This window comes from Bidens hawaiensis, unplaced genomic scaffold (genome assembly GCF_021521415.1).
Source record: "Bidens hawaiensis isolate Kalapana, Puna unplaced genomic scaffold, B.hawaiensis_p1.1 tig00033255_1, whole genome shotgun sequence".
NCBI lineage: Eukaryota > Viridiplantae > Streptophyta > Magnoliopsida > Asterales > Asteraceae > Bidens > Bidens hawaiensis.
Window position 1 is genome coordinate 129,183 of NW_027495703.1, and position 17,637 is coordinate 146,819.

At 34.3% G+C, this 17,637-nt stretch overlaps 1 protein-coding gene across 1 annotated transcript; it reads left to right on the forward strand.

The window, feature by feature from the left end:
- The first annotated feature begins 1,549 nt into the window (after positions 1-1,549).
- Positions 1,550-1,909, forward strand: LOC143584705 (uncharacterized). Its single transcript, XM_077066698.1, has one exon. The coding sequence runs from the start codon at positions 1,550-1,552 to the stop codon at positions 1,907-1,909; it is 360 nt and encodes a 119-aa protein (XP_076922813.1).
- The last annotated feature ends 15,728 nt before the right edge of the window (positions 1,910-17,637 follow it).

Genomic DNA, 17,637 nt, shown 5'->3' on the forward strand with positions numbered 1-17,637 from the left:
ATCATCCTACTTGTGCTGAAAAGTATATATATATGGTGAACCGAGGAGAACTTATGAACAGAGTGCACAATGGTCTAGTATTGCATCAGATATTCAGCTCATTGTACACCAGCGAAATCCGTGGGTTTGCCCGATACCCGACGGGTAATTACCCAATGAAAACCCGACGTGTTTTGGGTCGAGTTTGGAAAAAGGTTTTATAATCGGGTATGGGCTGGAATTACTTAAACCCGACCCAAATCCGACCCATTACCATCCCTAAATCGTCAATCTCATATTAAAAAAGCAGAAACATCAAGCACAACAAGACGGTCCCCAATGGCATCTTCATCATCAAGTACAAGAAAGACAAATTTACAACTAGAATGGTAATCAAAATAACATGAAATGATGTGTTAACACACAACTATTCACTAACAAGCCACAAAATATTAATGCTTACCAATATATAATTATCACTAAGCAACCACAACCATGGATTCCGTTTCTTTAAGGTAAATTAAACATAAACTCATTGAGGACTTTTATCAAACACTGGCTGGCAGAAAAAATAAACAAAAATAATAGGTATTCATCTACATCTCAATGTTAGAAAATCGTTCACAAATATGCTAACACAATACATATTGAAGAGAAACTAGCATATGAATCTCGATGAACATGCAAAAATAAAAAGAAGATGAAACGTATCAGTAGAAGCTATCGACACAAACCTACGAGTTGGAAGCAGACTGATAAAAACAACTTAGATTGGTAAAAGCTATTTTTGAGAACCAAGATTGAAGGCATCTATCAAAATATGTTGTTATTGTTTTGTGATTACAGGAAACTTTTCAAGTTCTTTTGGGAGGGAATGGACAAAGTAAAGAGGGAAAAGGAGGAAATTGTCATATATAGACTAGTAAATATAAAGGATGGTGCAACTCTACTATATATTTTAAAGATGGAGAATAAAATATAGGAGCTGATGTAGACCTATATAAGAGAAAAACAATATTTTTCTATATATTATATAGATAAAGTGTAATATATAGGAGCTGATGATGGGAATGCTCTAAGATGTGAATTTCAAATGCACTCTTTAAAAAGTTTACCTTCCAAGTTCCAATATGTGTTCTGACATCTATCTGAAATACAAAAATGGCAGTGCCAGATACCGGAGGTTTGTTTTCATTCGTTGCATTTAAGTGGAAACCTGATTCGTGTTTTAAAATTACTTGGGATAAAGAAAATTTATAGAAACATGGACAAGGATCGAACCCGGGAGAGCTTGCCTGTAATATCTTTTTCATTCTTGTCTATGGGTTCACCTCATAATATCTTTTTCAATAAATTGGAAATGTCTCCTTACAGTGATTGCCCACATGAAGTTCCCGTCTAGGTGGAAAAATTGAATTCTTAGAATCTTATTTTCATGTTGGGACTCAATTTTGGTGAACGGGTCACCCACCTTTGAATTCGATCTGGGGAGAGGCTTAAGGAAACTAGGCAAGGCAACCCCATATCACCTCTTTTATTTCCGCTCGGGATGGAAATTTTAAATAAACTCATGGAGAAAGTGGTGGTTGTAGGGTTGAATTTCCTTAACCTTTGCAGAATCCTTCGGATTTTCTCCAATATTTCTGGTCTCCGGGTTAATTTGTCTAAAAGTAAGGTCTTTGGTGTTGAGGTTCTAGACCATGAAGTTGATCGCATGGCGTCTCTTTATAATTGCAAATTTGGGTCTCTTCCATTTCCGTACTTGGGGTTTACGGTAGGAGCAAACATGAGAAGAATTGTTAACTGGAAGCCGGTTATCGCTAGATTCCATTCTAAGCTTTCTTCTTGGAAAGCCAAGCATATTTCCTTTGCCGAGAAATTAACTCTCGTAAAAGCGGTCCTCGGGAGCTTACTGAATTACTTTCTTTAACTTTTTAAAGCTCCAGAGAAAGTGATCAAAGTCCTTTAAGGGTTTTGAAGACGTTTCCTGTGGGGAGGTGCCGAGAAAAAAACAAAATCAAATGGGTTGCGTGGGACCGGATTCTCGAGTCTAAAGTAGAGGTGGGTTGGGGTGGGAAGTATAAAATTTTTGAACATGGCTCTTTTAAGTAAATGGTGGTGAAGGTTAAAGAATTTCAGGAACCAATTATGGAGTCAGGTGGATTATGCGCTCCATAGTAACGCTAGAATCATAAAAGTTGTTTCAGTTAAAAAAGGTCACTCGGGTGTGTGGAATGTTGGAAGTAATTTCGGGCTCTAAGTCACAAGTCGGTGAACTTGAGGGACCAATATTGACAAGTAGGTCATAGTGGTTATGTTTCCTAATTGTATTGTAATTATAATAGGTAATGTCTTGGCTAGCAAGTTAAGTTAATCTATATAAACCAAGTCATTGTTAGACATTAGATTGTGTGGTGTGAGATGCTAGGGTTCATCCAAGAGGCACACACGAGATGTAACCGAGTTAGGGTTTATCTAGATGTAACCGAGTTAGGGTTCATCAAGAGTCAAACCGAGTTAGAGTTTGAGGGTTTGTAATCAGTTTTTAGAGTGAGATTTTCTGATTAATATAAACGAGAGTTATTCGTTTAATTCGTGTGTTGATTATCGATACCGGACTTGAATTGGTATCAGAGCCAAGTTCAAGAAATCGATAACTGGTTAGCGGCGAACGGTGGCTTGAGGAGCAGCTATCAATCAGCGTGAATCAGAACCGAGTTGGGTTTCCGAATAGTGGTCTGGTGTGGTTAGCGGTGTACGTTGAGAATAAGTTGGTTTCTTCAAGGTGTTGATTTTTTCGATTAATATTTGTGGCAAAAAAAAGCAAGCACCTTGGTTATTAACTTATTATTGTTGGCTTTGTGATTGCTAAAATTCACAAAGGTCAAAAGAGTGGTACAGGGGTTTTGTACAGTTCACGAATAAAGAGAAAAAACAAGCAGCTTTATTTATTTTTATAAGGAACTAGTAAATTACCCGGCGCGTTGCGCCGGGACAGGTTAGATATGCTTATATACTTGTCACGTTACCCTAAATCCTAATACGCAAGCGTTAAAACAAATAAAATATTTAAAATGATGTTTATTTGGCTGTTAAAACCTGAAAGTTGGTAAACCCGAGCATTGTCGGTACCGGCGTTGTGACGGTGAGTCGACACGAATTTCGTCACATTTAGTTTCATTTGTTACGGTACAGTATAAACAATGTTGGCAAAACCTAAGCGTTAACCACCCCCCTCCCAAAAAAAGTTCGTTAAATTAACAAATAAAAAAATAAAAAAATCTAAAATGTCGTTTATTAGGTCGATAAAACCCGGGGGTTTGTAAAACTCAAGCGTTGTCGGTCCCGAAGATACGCCGGTGAGTCGACATTAATTTGGTCGGTCTCGGTTACGTTCTTTATTGTCCTTGAACTAAAACAAAAATGTCCGTAAATCACGCACGTTGTCTGTTTTCAGACGTTGTAGTGGTGAGTCAGGCGCCTCCAAACGAACCAATAATGGTCCAGCGGCGCCAAACTCTTCTTTTATTATATATAATAATTCATCATTCGTAGGGAAAAAAAAGGGTCACAAATTGGCTTTCTTTTCTTTCTTGGTTGAGTTATTGTTGTTTAAAGAAGTTGATTTAAACATTATTGCTTGTTTTTTATTTGAGTTATACAAGACGGTTTAATTCAAAGTTCGTATTTATACGGGTTGAACGAGTTATGTTTTAGCCAAGGTTTTGATTTGGAGGATGTGCTCGTGTTTTGATTCGGGAACTAAAGAAGATCAAGTAAGATTGTTGTTCGTTCGATTAGATGATCGGGATTGCAGCCAAAGGAGTGGTTATGCGTTTTCATACGACCGAGTGAATGCTCGGGGACAGGGTCACAGAGGTAGTCGAGTTCGAGGGAGCCGAAGAACACATCTATGGATCAAGAAAAGTTCCGGGGAGATCAAGGCTAAGATGGTTGTGAAAACCGAGAAGGTTAGGTTCATGAGTCAAATCAAACAAATCAAAAGAGACATGCTTGGAGTTGAAGAATCACCTATTTCGAGTCAGAAATTAGGGGGTGATTGTTGGAAGTAATTTCGGACTCTAAGTCACAAGTCGGTGAACTTGAGGGACCAATATTGACAAGTAGGTCATAGTGGTTATGTTTTCTAATTGTATTGTAATTATAATAGGTAATGTTTTGGCTAGCAAGTTAGGTTAGTCTATATAAACCAAGTCATGGTTAGACATTAGATTGTGTGGTGTGAGATGCAACCGAGTTAGGGTTCATCCAAGAGGCAAACACGGGATGTAACCGAGTTAGCGTTCATCTAAATGTAACCGAGTTAGGGTTCATCAAGAGTCAAACCGAGTTAGGGTTTGAGGGTTTGTAATCAGTTTTTAGAGTGAGATTTTCTGATTAATATAAACGAGAGTTATTCGTTTAATTCGTGTGTTGATTATCAATACGGGACTTGATAGAAGTCCATATCTGATTTAGACAAAGATTTTGCTAAGTTTGGGGTGAACTGTACTATAATCTAGTGTGTCATGTTGGAAAAGGAGATAAGAGCTATTTTTAGGGTGATAATTGGAGTGGGTTGGGTCTTTTTAGCCAAATATTTCCCTTAGTTTTCAACTTAGCAGCTCAAAGAGAGGTTTCGGTAAAAGGATTGTTGTAAGTTAACGGGCAGCATAACATCTTGGAGATGGCGATGGAAAAACGACCCGTCCACAGTGGAGGAATGGGCCCAAATTCAGCAGCTTATGGCAATTTTAGCCATTAAGTCTCTCTCCTTTGAGGAAGATAGGTGGGGATAAAAAGATGGGTTGGTTGTGAAAGTGGTTCGACAAGATTGGAGATAGCGAAAGGTAATGGATATTCCAATCACTTATTCGATTGGGACTGTTGGGCTCTTTCCAAGGTTAAATTCTTTATTTGGAGAGCGACTGATGGTAGAATCCCAACCAAGTGGCACTGTTTGTTAGGGGTATGAATTTCCAAGATTTAGATTGCCCAATTTGTTTAATTGACATTGAAGACGCAGTTCACATGTTAGTGTGTTGCCCTTCTTTGGTGGCAATTTGGGAAGAAGTTTGTAGATGGATTAAAATCCCCTCTCCGGGCACGTTTAAGGACATCAAGTCAATTATTCAATTTGGGAAAGATTGAATTCCTAACAAGGTGAAAAGGAAGTTACTTGTTACCATCTTTTATGTTACCTTATGGAATCATTGGAAGAATCGAAACGAGAAGGTATTTAATGGCAAAGCTTCTCCGTTCAACAAAGTTCTGGGGGATATTAAGGAGTTAGCCTTCTTTTGGCTTTCAAATCAGTCCAAGACTTCTTTAGGGGAATGGAGGCTTTGGTTCGGTTTTAACTTGGAGGTAGGGTAGTTACATTGGTGTTTTATTTTGTATGTTTTGCAAGGTTGTTAAGTTTCGATTTATTATATATATATATATAGGGGATGGATCTTGCGAGAAGTTATATTACAGCGAGAAGTGCGAGAAGTGATGGTGTAACTCCATTAATCCCTAATTTTACTCTGTTTATGTATGAAGGTTGATTGTATTTATGTCTTAGCTACACACATTCAAACCTGCCTACACAGATATACATGCATACCTACACACATTCAAACCTACCTACACACATATAAGCGTACCGAGCCACATTCAAACCTACATACTTACACACATACAAACATACATACACATAAACAAAAAATACGCACCTACACACGTACATACGCACACACCTTCACTTCTTGTCACACCCCGAAAATCTTATTTTAGCAACGGAAGACTTAACTAATTTAATTTCGGGTTATGACAGATGCCGATAGCCAAATCACGAAACAGAACGCTTAAATATATTAAAGGACTTGTTTATTTATCAGAGCGCACATGTCTAAATTTACATAAAGTATTATTATTACAAGTCCACACACGTCATAACATCAAAACCACACGCGTTCTTTGTCCCATCTCCTTCCTCGCGACGCCTCCAAAGTTCTCATTTACCTGAAAAGTATGTTAAAATAATTTTGTCAACACGAATGTTGGTGAGTTTCTCAATTTAAAACCGGGATGTAACAGTTCTCGACTTTTACACCAATTTATTAATCATTCTTATTAATGATAATTTTTATTATTCACCATTCTTTTCAATGGAAATTTAATTTCCACTTTTCCAAACATAGTTATATATTTTTTAAACAAAACTTGTTAGTTGTAAACGAGCAAAGAGTACAACACATGTATGACTATCATTATAATAAACTCGAAACATACCAAAATCAAAATATTCCCACCTTTTCAACCAGAGCGACTGGAAGAGTGGGGGGCGTCGCCCAGATAGATCTACCAATATTTTTAGGCCCTTTCCCTAGGTTAACGGTTTTTCCTTTTATAATGACTCATCCCATTTAACACAATTTGTAAAATATATAGCTCTTTTCTTTACATACTTCCCCCCCAAAAACATTTATAAATCATCAAAACATTTAAAAATGGGGATTTACGAGAAAACTCACCATTTCGGTAGATGATCAGTTATTCCAACTCGAATCGTGTCCTAATTTATATAGCACACAATTAATAATTTATTCATATTTTAAGTTGTTTCTTCAATTAAAATATTTCACACATCTTATTTCTTAAAAATGTTATTCTTTTGTTCGTGTGTTTATTTTTGTTTTAACGATACATTGGCGATTCCGTTCAAGTCCAACTCCTATATGATCATTCAACACACACATGGTCTCTAAACTTATAAATTTAACCCAAGTAGCCACTAGCACATTTTATGCATAAATATTCTAGTTAGCAAATAAACAAGTAATAATATATTATTATTTAATTTTATTTGACATTATATAATAATATTAAGTTTTATAAATTTATATTTTTGTTTCTGGAATATTTAATATTTTATGTATTTATACTTAACACATTTATAAAGTCATTTTCCGGTTCGGTCGGTTTTGTCGGTTTTATGTTAATCGGTGAACCGGTTAACTTTTTCTTATAAGTTGAGTTCTTAACTATTTTTAAATACTTTAAGTGTGAAAATCCACAAGTTTTATAAGTTATTTTATTAAAATAGTTAATTTCTTATTTTATATATAAATTTCACAAAACTAGCAATTTTGACGTTTTTGGGTAGGTTTTGTCGCGACACGAACCGTCAAAGATCAAGTTATTCCATCTTGATCTTAATATATACATTTACTTATGTAAGGTATATATATTATTTGGGTTTACGGGCTTTTTTAAAATAGTTCACAAAACTGTTGTCGGTTTGTGTTAAAAGTCGTATTTTTCGACCGTTAAAGCTACCGACAAGCAATTTGAGTCATATTAAACATGCCAAACACTTTTTACACTCAATACACATATTTACAATATATAATTTGAATATATTTCCATATTTAAACACTTAACACAAAACATCAACTTTTAGCAAATTTCAAGTATAGTAGGCACACGTCTTAACTTACTAAATATAGTAAAGTACAAAAAAAATCATTTTTCATGTGACACAAAATGTTTAAGATTCTTAAATGTGCAGATTTCAATGCATGTTCATGTCACATTCATTTCATATATACCAAAATCTAACTTTTAAAATTCTAAACATAAATGCATGTTTTCATATTATATATATCTAATCATCTTATCATGATTCCTTCATATTTACTCAACATTTATTATATCATCTTTCATGCAAGACATTCAAATAATTAGTCTATTTTAGTTTCATATTTAAGTATGTTTATGAATTCTAGCATGCATCCTAAACATTAAAACTTGTACAATTTAAGAAGCAAACATTCTTGACTAGTTATCTTATTCAACCATTTTGACTACTCAATACAAGGGTCCTATTTTATATTAGCATAATCAAACTATTGCACAACTAGTGATTTCTCATTTTTACCAAACAGAGTTTCTATCTTTAGCAAGTTACCCTATCTATCCATTTTTCATACTTATACTCATTTTAAACTTCTAACAACTAACATTGTTATTGCTCATTATCAATAATCCAAACACGTGCAAGTAATCTAGCATGAACCTAGAGAATCAGGAAATAACCATTTCAAGCATGTTCAAATGCAACAATCTTAACTATTTTTCTTTATTTAACAAGAAACACATTATCCAACATCATTTAATCCTTCCATCTATCATATAATACAAGGACCTAGCAATTGTCAAGATCACAGTTTGTATGCATATTATTTACACATGGATTAAGTAATAAATATCCTTATAATAAAACCCCTTTCATTTCGTCTTGTTTCATGTGTACAAGCAAGAAATAGTTATTAAATCAAGAATGGTTAGTTACTAGTAATCATCAATCTAGAGCCATGGATATGTCAGAACGCATGCATATATATATATATATATATATATATATATATATATATATATATCTAAATAAAACAATTCTAAGCATAAATAATAGACTCTTGGGTATACATGCATGCATGTGGGTTTGAGTTCCCACACACACTCACGGCACATTCATACATACTCAAACCAACTTTTCAATTCACCATCTTCATATTTTAGTTTGGATTTTTACAATGTGTGAAACATTTAAGCAATAAAACTAACAAAATCAAGCATAGTAAGTGTTTTACCTTGGTTTCTAGGTGAGATAATAAAGAAAAGAATAGATGAATCTTGAGTTTCCTAGACCCTTAATAAGCTTCCTAGTCTCCTTATGATTCTTGTTCAACCCTTAGAGCTATTTTAAACCTTGGATAGATGAGATGAGAATGATGATGAAAATGTAAGGTGAAGTGGGGGTGGGGTTGAGGTGACCGACGGTTTGATGGTGGTGGTAGGGAGGAGGGTGTTTGGTATTTGGTTTTGGTGGTGAGGTAAGATGTTGGTGTTCTTATGTTTTAGGAAGCTCCATAGATTATTGTTCTAGAGAAATAAAAAAAAAAGAAAAAAGATTACAGTGATGATGGTTCGGTTTTTATGGAAGAAAAGGTAAAAAAGTAGAGTATTGAGTAAGACATGCTAGATTGTACAAGTGGTAATAGAAGGGTCTATTAGATTTTGTTGGCACTATGGATCTTTTAACAACACATATTATAGAATAATCATTGCATTGCATGCAATTGGATTGGGGTAAATATATATGGCCGGATCTTTGGAAGATTTGGAAAGGGATTTGGTGGAATTTTGGGTATTATAAACAAGATCTTTAATTTACTAGTTTAACGTTTGGCACAATTTAACTAATCAAACGAGTTCCGTTTTTAATAATTTTGGTCAGACTTTATCCGATTTTGGATTCCTAACGCAACAAGTCTAAGAACATCATTTTTGGTGGTGTTCGGTTTTGGGTCCATACGGTTTCTGCTACCGGATCTCAACCGCAAACTTATTGATTTTCGCGCAACGAAAAATTCTAAAAATAAGTTTATCACTTATGTCCACTATTTTTACTAATAATAAAATTTTTCGGATCATTCCCGACTATTTTGGACTTTTCAACTTCCCGGGGTATCGTCAGTGTTCGTTATGCGCAGTGTTCGCTACGCGACAAATTTAAACTTTTTGAACATAAACAATTATAACACACATATTTTGAAGACTTTGGAATAAAATATTATTATTTTATTTATTACAATATTTTATTCAGATAAGCACTGTTACAATAACCGCGGTTTAAGGCTAATTTTTCCGGGGTTTCACACTTCTCGCGCACTTCTCACTGTAAAAAAACTTCTGAAATGATCCAATACCTATATATATATATATATATATATATATATATATAGGGGAGAGTTAACGTACAATAATAGGTTATCGTACATTAGTTACGCGATAACTAATTGCACCACCCGATCCTAATTGCAACTAAAACTACGTGGTGGCATAATTGTAATTAAATCAAAAATACTTCTCGCACAACAGATCGTCATTTGCTTCAAGCCTTCAACCATAATCAAATCATCCACAAAACTAAAGTATAATCAAAATCGATAAACCCATTATCGCTATAGTTTAATAATCTTCAAATTGATCAAAAATTGATGATTTAATCAATCGAATTGATGTGTAAGAGGCTTTAGAGTCATCAATCGATTATGAAAATACATATTAACACACTTCATTGAGCTATGATTAAGGTTCATGTTTAAACGTTCTGCTCAGAGTTTAAACGTTCTAAACAAAAATAAACACCAAAATGATGATTTAATCAATCGAATTGATGTGTAGAAGTATTTAGATTCATCAATCGATTATGGAATTGTAGAAATAATGCACTCAATTGAGCTCTGATTAGGGTTCAAAATATTATGTTTAAACGTTCTGAAACAAAACTGAAGACCTATAAACGTTCTGATACGTTCAATGAAGTTCTAGGTGTTCAAAAAAAATGAAGATCTTTAAACGTTCTAATACTTTCAATGAAGTTCTGGGTGTTAAAAAAATGGACATATTTAAATGTTCTAAGAAGTTCTGGGTGTTCAAAAAAGTTTAGAAGTTCTGAACTTCTAAACAGAACTTCTCAACTAACAAAAAATATTAAATACCTGAAGTTCAGAACTTCTAAACAGAACTTCTAAAAGTAACAAATGTTAAATGTCGTGTTTTTTCAAATGTTAAACCTTTAAACGTTTAGGCAAAAAAGTTTGTTCAGGCAAAAGAGTTTAAACGTTTAGGCATAACCCACTAAAAACTGAAAAAATTAATCGACCGAATCTTCAAATTGATGATTAATTAGATCAATTTAAAGGTTAATTGATTAATTAGGTTCATCAATTTCAATTTCAATTTTATCAAAATATTAACAAACCTGTGAACAAATAATAGATGACGATGTATGATGATTGTGGATGGTGGCTTCGATAGTGGACGAAATCGTTGTACGATGAAGATTGCTTAATGGTGACGATGAAGGTGGACGGAATCGATGGGAGCAGTGGATCAGATTTGATGAAAATTACAAAACTGCCACCGCGTTAAATTGAAAATCGATGGGGATACGAGTCGCGTACGTATTGTATGATAAACCATTATTGTATTGGATCCTTTATCTATATATATATATATATATTCTCTATTAAAATTTTGAAATTCAATGGGTTCCAGTGAATCCTATGCAATGTACGCTAGTCCTTTCTTGATTCCAAAACAACCAGAACATGACATGAGAAAATACACGTTTGGTCAACTGGCATGACTTGTTTTCTTAAACAGGTCAACCAAAACACAACCTGTTTAAAATAAGGGTTAACTCAAACATAACCTATTAAAAATGGGTTGAACAATTAACCTTTTTAAGGTTTTTTAAACAAGTTATTACTTAAATATTTTTTATTTTAAATTTTGGTCAACCTTTTAAAGCTTTTAAAAATAAATTAACCCTTCAAACATTTTACCAACTCTTCAGTTCTAAAAGTTTTAGTTTAGAGAGAATTTCTATTTGCGTACTTGTGGTTATAACGTGAGCACACAATGTGACCTTAAAAGTCAAAATGATAAACTTCAGTCTCGGGTTGTTTAGCAGCGCGTAAAAGTGAGTCACTTACGCTAATATCCGTCCAACAGAATTTTGAAGTGACTATTATACATTTTATGACGTTATTTTCGTGTTCATGTAGTTTTTAAACATTTAGTTTGCACCCTTCCATCGTCATCTCTTTAACTTATTAATTCAAAGTGCTTACTTATTCTTCGATTATCCCAATTTGTTTACTCTATATTTGAGCTAAATATATAAATTCAAGTTTGTAAATTGAGAATGAAAGATAAATTAAAAAAAAACAATTAAAATAACTCAAAATTACAAAAATGTTTCATATCAATTCGGGTGATTAATTTTTTATATTGTTACCAAATTACTTGGCACTACTCATATTCGCAATAAACATAAAACGGATTGACTCGAAACAGAACCAGAACATGACACGAGTTTTTTGCGGTTCGAGACAAGTTATAAGTATATAGGTCATATTAGAGATAAAGAATTCAACCCGCCAGCCTGATAACCCAACAACCTTACGTGTTTTACACCCCCCAACTATTCTCCTTTGAAATTGACTATGATTGTAAACCCATGCCACATTTTTTTCCTCGGAAATTCTCAAAAAGCTATAAATGTTTTTTTCTTTTTTCTTTGAACGACGCCATAAATGTATTATCAAAGCTTTAAAATTGAATAGCCTAAACCACAACAGCTTATCCCATTCAATCCTTACTTTTCAAATTTTCATGGTGGACAGAAATTCACTAGTTTAATATAGCAATCTTCATAAACAAACCTTCACATCAAGAGGATCATTGGGCCCTTTTTTGGTCATTTGGCATGGTGAGTAGTTGTTGACGTACGAGTATATGTTTGGCATCTGTGGTTAAGGTTTAAATATTAAAGGTGAGCATAAAGATTTAATAAAAAATTAACACGAATTATTAGAGTTAGTTGAGTTAGTTGCCAGTGCTTCCAGATCTAGCATCGTTGATCCTCAACGCCTAATAATTACATAGTTGATCATAATAATCTCTAAATACTCATGTGTTTCTTGTGGTTAAATTTTCATAATATTGATAGTCCTTTCCATGGATGGAGGTTAATTTTTTTTGTTAGTTAGGTGTAAAATGACTATTTTATCCCTGATAAGAAACAAAATAATAAAAGAGAAAACGATGATTTGCCTCCCTGTGTAATTTGGGCGGGCTACCATTGTACCACTGAAAACTAAATTTCGGGTATCGACCCCATGTGTTTTTCATAATGCTGACATGAGCCACTAGTTGCGCGTATTAAACCCCTTTTTTTAAGTTGACCGTTAGCTGACCATTGGTTGACCGTTTGGTTCAAGGAGACTTTAGTAACTAGATAAATAATAATAATAATAATAACAATAACAACAACAACAACAACAATAATAATAACAAGAACATCTGCATAATTCATTCATCTGCATCTCCATAACATCATTCATCATCTGCATCTCCTGCATCATTAACCAAACCCTAATAATAATAATAATAAGAACAAGAACAAGAACAAGAACATATCGATGTATTCTGCATCTCAGAAGAATCGACGGTGGCGGCAGCCTAATATCCCAAACCCATCAATCAATCATAGTTTTCTCAAATCATACTTATTATATTACAATCTGTAATCTGTAATCTGTACCCGACGTACCAGATCATCTTCTCTACAAATTCAACCTTCCGAATTCATGTATCGAATTCTCTGAAATCTCAAACGTATGCGAATTTACCAATGTCATCGCACAAAACCTTCTATGTTACCATCCGTGACATATGCAACCATCCTAAAATCTTCTATGCAACCTTCAACTACCAAACTACCTGTCACACCAGCACTGCCTCAACTTTTTGCTACTACCACCACAAAACCTAAAATCACACCTCGCGGCTAGAGAAATGAAGACCGAGGGTAGTCATTTTATATAATAAGTTAATTTATTTATTTTGTTTAGTTAATTAGTAAATATGTATTGTTTTATTACCGAGGGTAATCTAGTCATTTTACATGATTTAACTGAAAATATTAACCAAGTTAGCTAGTAATTAAAGACCAACTATGTAATAAAAATTCAAATTATTAAACGTCGAGGACCAATGGTGTAAGATCTATAAAGAACAAAGACTAATCAATCAATTTAGACGTACAGTATGCTATTACAATTGAGAGAAAATTGAGCATTTATTGTTTTATTCATCATATTTATCTTTTTCTCTTTGTGTAATGTGTATAGTCACTTAAAATGTCATTTAGTAGATTTATTCGTAATATTTATCTTGATACCAAACACACATCAATTAGGCTTGGGCAAGTGTCATATGCATTACCTATCCATCATATGAGATGATGACAACGGTTCATTTCGTCCGAAGATGATGGCCCCTCAATGAATAACCCATTTTTGTTGTGGTACGGAGGTGGCTAGATCAAACACAAGATTTTTCCAAATTATAGAACAAAACGTCATGATATTTTAGCATGACATGTCACATTTAGAGGGCCGTCTATAAGACTTATATGCACATTCATTACTATGCATATTCATACTAATTAACTTTGAAGAGTTAAAAGAGTAACATACATAAAAAGTTTTGCTAGAAAGTAAACTTGTGAAAGGTTTAATGTTGAATGATGCACATGGGTCAAGTCACAAATAAGACTTTCTTTAAAAGTTTCCAGCTCTAATAGACGACTATTTAATCATAAACAAACATAAAAGATAGAAATAATAAACTAAATAAATTAAACTAAATATTAAAAAAGCATTTAAAAAAATAATCCATATATGAACCCTTATTCATTTAATTCCTCTTTGATTTATAAAGCCATTACAAATATTTAGTTTATGAGGTCTTTTGACGTAACTAAACATAATCTAATTCCCAAATCCACTAAAGGACATAAATATGGGTGAATTATTCAAACAAAATTTCGAACCAGAAATATCTGAAAATTTAGATACCAGAGGAAATTCGGATATCAAAATTTTAGGATTTGGATTCAAATAGACATTTTAGAAAATTTCGAATAATCTGTATATCAGAACTTTGGGATATTAATTTCTAATTTTTTCTGGTTAGGATATTCGGGTATTTTTCAGTTATTTTTGGATATCCAAGATAAGTTTTCCAAGTTCTTCAATACTCTTTATTAACCATTTATTAATGTACATTTTATATGAGGAATTTGGAAATCTGTTTGTTATCCGAATCTGAAATTTCAGACACGGACTCGGATATTTAAATTTTACTATCTGAAATTTTCAATTTTGTTTATCCAAATGTGAATACCCCTTTACATAATTTGGGAAGCCATTGTTGTTGCCACAAGAGAAACGAGTATCACCATTATTGTTGACATTGGGTTAGTCCGAGTAGCCGAGCTTTCATTTATTGGTCATTGAAAAAAAAGAAGCGAAGTTTTATTAATTATTATAAATTTTAAAACAACCACCATACCTAGTGTGTATGTATATATTAGGGCCATCCAAACCGCTCTTCGCTCGAACTCGCTCGCCACTCGCTCGAAAATTGCTCGGAAAATGCTCGCTCATTTATTCGCTCTATTTTAAACGAGCGCTCTGCTTGGTTCGGTTTGCAAACGAGCCAAGCAACGAGCAAAGGTCTGCTCGGTTTGGTTCGGCTCGAATATTTTTAATTTATTTTATATTATAATTATATATAAACAAATATATAAATATATAGACAAAACACATAAATATAAGCTTACAATTTTTTTTAACCCCTTAAAATTTTTCCTACTTCGTCAATTTTATAGTTTTATTTGTTCTTGTCAAGTTCTTAGAATACTAAAAGTGTGTTTACATGATCATTTTATCTCAATTCAAACTTACTTATAATAAAAAATTATAATTTGTTACACGTTTGTCTACAAAACTACTAATTTATTTATAAAATATATAATTTACAACCTTAAACTTGTTTTTTATTGAAAATTTTAAAATGAAAAGAAATAAATAATGCTTGAAATCGCTCGATGTTCGATCGAAAAACGCTCGATTCTATTTTGGCTCATTTCGGTTTTCGCTCGGTTCGAATTTCAGCCGTTCGGTTCGGTTTGATTGTAACGAGCCAAGCAACAAGCAAGCCTTCACTTGGTTCGGTTCGGCTCGTGAACAACCCTAGTATATATATATATAGAGTATATATATATATATATATCCTACAAATAGCACAAAAGCTATCCATAGGATGTCACACCCGGCCCTAAACGGCGGAAACAGCCGGGCGCGCGCGAGTGGGGATTGATAATTAAGCACGGGCCATTGCAAACATTCAAAGTAAGATTTTCATTGCGCATGAAATGTTTAATACAAATACATTACATTGTTTAAAGATTACATAAAAACATCCAAGTATAAAAACTATTGAAGATTTCCACGCCATATCCCCTTGCGCGGCGGGAACAACCGCGCGCATCGAAGGGATAGAACTAAAATCTTCCAAAAAGCTGGTTTTAGATGTTCAGCGTGAGGTGCTCTAAGTGTGACTCCATGCGCTACCTAGTTATCTCCTGAAAGACACGTAAAACATTTGAATCAGTATAAACTGAGTGAGTTCACAAGTTTTAGTAACTTGATAAATCGTATCGCGTCATAGTCTTGGCGAAAATCATATTAAAACACATTTCTGATTTCATGCCTAAACATATGCTTGATAAACCGTATGAAAACATAGATCTGACAACATATTTCTGATAGAACCGTTCCGCGGGTTACGCGCGAACGTTTCTGGAAAACGTGCTCGTCCATGCAAAGTGGAGCTGCCACTACGAGCTAAAATAATGTAATACCGTCCCGCGGGTTACGCGCGAACATTTCTGAGAAACGTGCTCGTCTATGTAAGTGGCGCTGCCACTACGAGCGAATTAATACCGTCCCGCGGGTTACGCGCGGACGTTGTGCCGGAAAACAAGGCGCTCGTCCGTGCAAAGAGGTGCGACCCCTACGAGCGGGCTCAATCCCATAGTACTGCCCCATGACCATACTCGGCACTCGTCCATGCAAAGAGGTGCGACCCCTACGAGTGGGTTGATCAAACCAGCAGTCCCTATCCTTAGAGTTCCAATGGTAAAGTGATCACTTACTCGAATTCTGGCGCACATACATCGTAAACCATAGATAACCGTTTGCATTGCTCATCATGAAACATAATTTAAACACAATCGTTTACATAACTTGTAAGTATACCATGATAAATCGTAATTTAAGTACGTGTCCCTCGCCCCGAAAACAGTTTAAAAACAGTGAAAATAGTGAAAATAGGGGCTGTGAGACTCACCTGTGGTTCTTGTTAAGGGATTAATCGAGATTCGGGTTTTCTTGGTGTTGGCCTCGGAATTGAAGGTCTAGAATATGATTAAATAACAAGAAGTATATATATTAAGATCAAGAAATAGGAGAATATAAGGGTTGGAAAGTAGATCTCAAGGTTATAATCTCGGCTTACCTAGTAACAGGATCGGAAATGAAAACAACGGATGCTTGGGAGATGATTAGTGCAAGTTTGCAGTTCTTAAGAGAGAAGTTTGAAGTGTGTTTTAGGTGATAATTTAGGTTACATATTTATAGGTAAACTCAAGGGAACACAATCCCTTGCTTTAGGGATTGTAATCTTTTCATATCTAGGTGTAATGATGATAAAGTATGGAAATTATTATTATTTATTTAAAAGTGGAGGAGTGGATAAAAGATTTTGATTTGATTTGGACAGGACATGCAGGTCTGTGGTTGGTGAGAGTAGGGTGGCTGACAGTTGACTTTTCATGTTACAGTATGCTTTTTCAGGTGCTTTTGTCAGTGTACAGTTAAAAAGTAGAAATCTCTGAAACACGCAACTGTTTCCTGTTTGGGCGGGAATAATCCCCTTATATCTGGAGATTAGGCTAAGTGTTCTGCGCGTATAACTTTGTGCGCATAGCTTTCTGCGTGAAGGACATTTCTTTGCTGCGGGTAGGTGCGTAACCTTCTCGCAGTCAGGGACATTGAGTTTCATTTGTAGATTCTCCAGGTGGTCTTGGTATTTCAACATAGTGATCAGTTATGTTGAAGTCAATTCCATATTGGAGCTTCAGACAAACTACTCTCAATGTTCCCGCCATGCGGGGAGGTTAGTTCTCCT

What these genes read in the sequence shown, in the direction of transcription:
- LOC143584705 (XM_077066698.1), top strand. Translation starts at nt 1,550, where the DNA reads ATGGAGAAAGTGGTGGTTGTAGGGTTGAATTTCCTTAACCTTTGCAGA.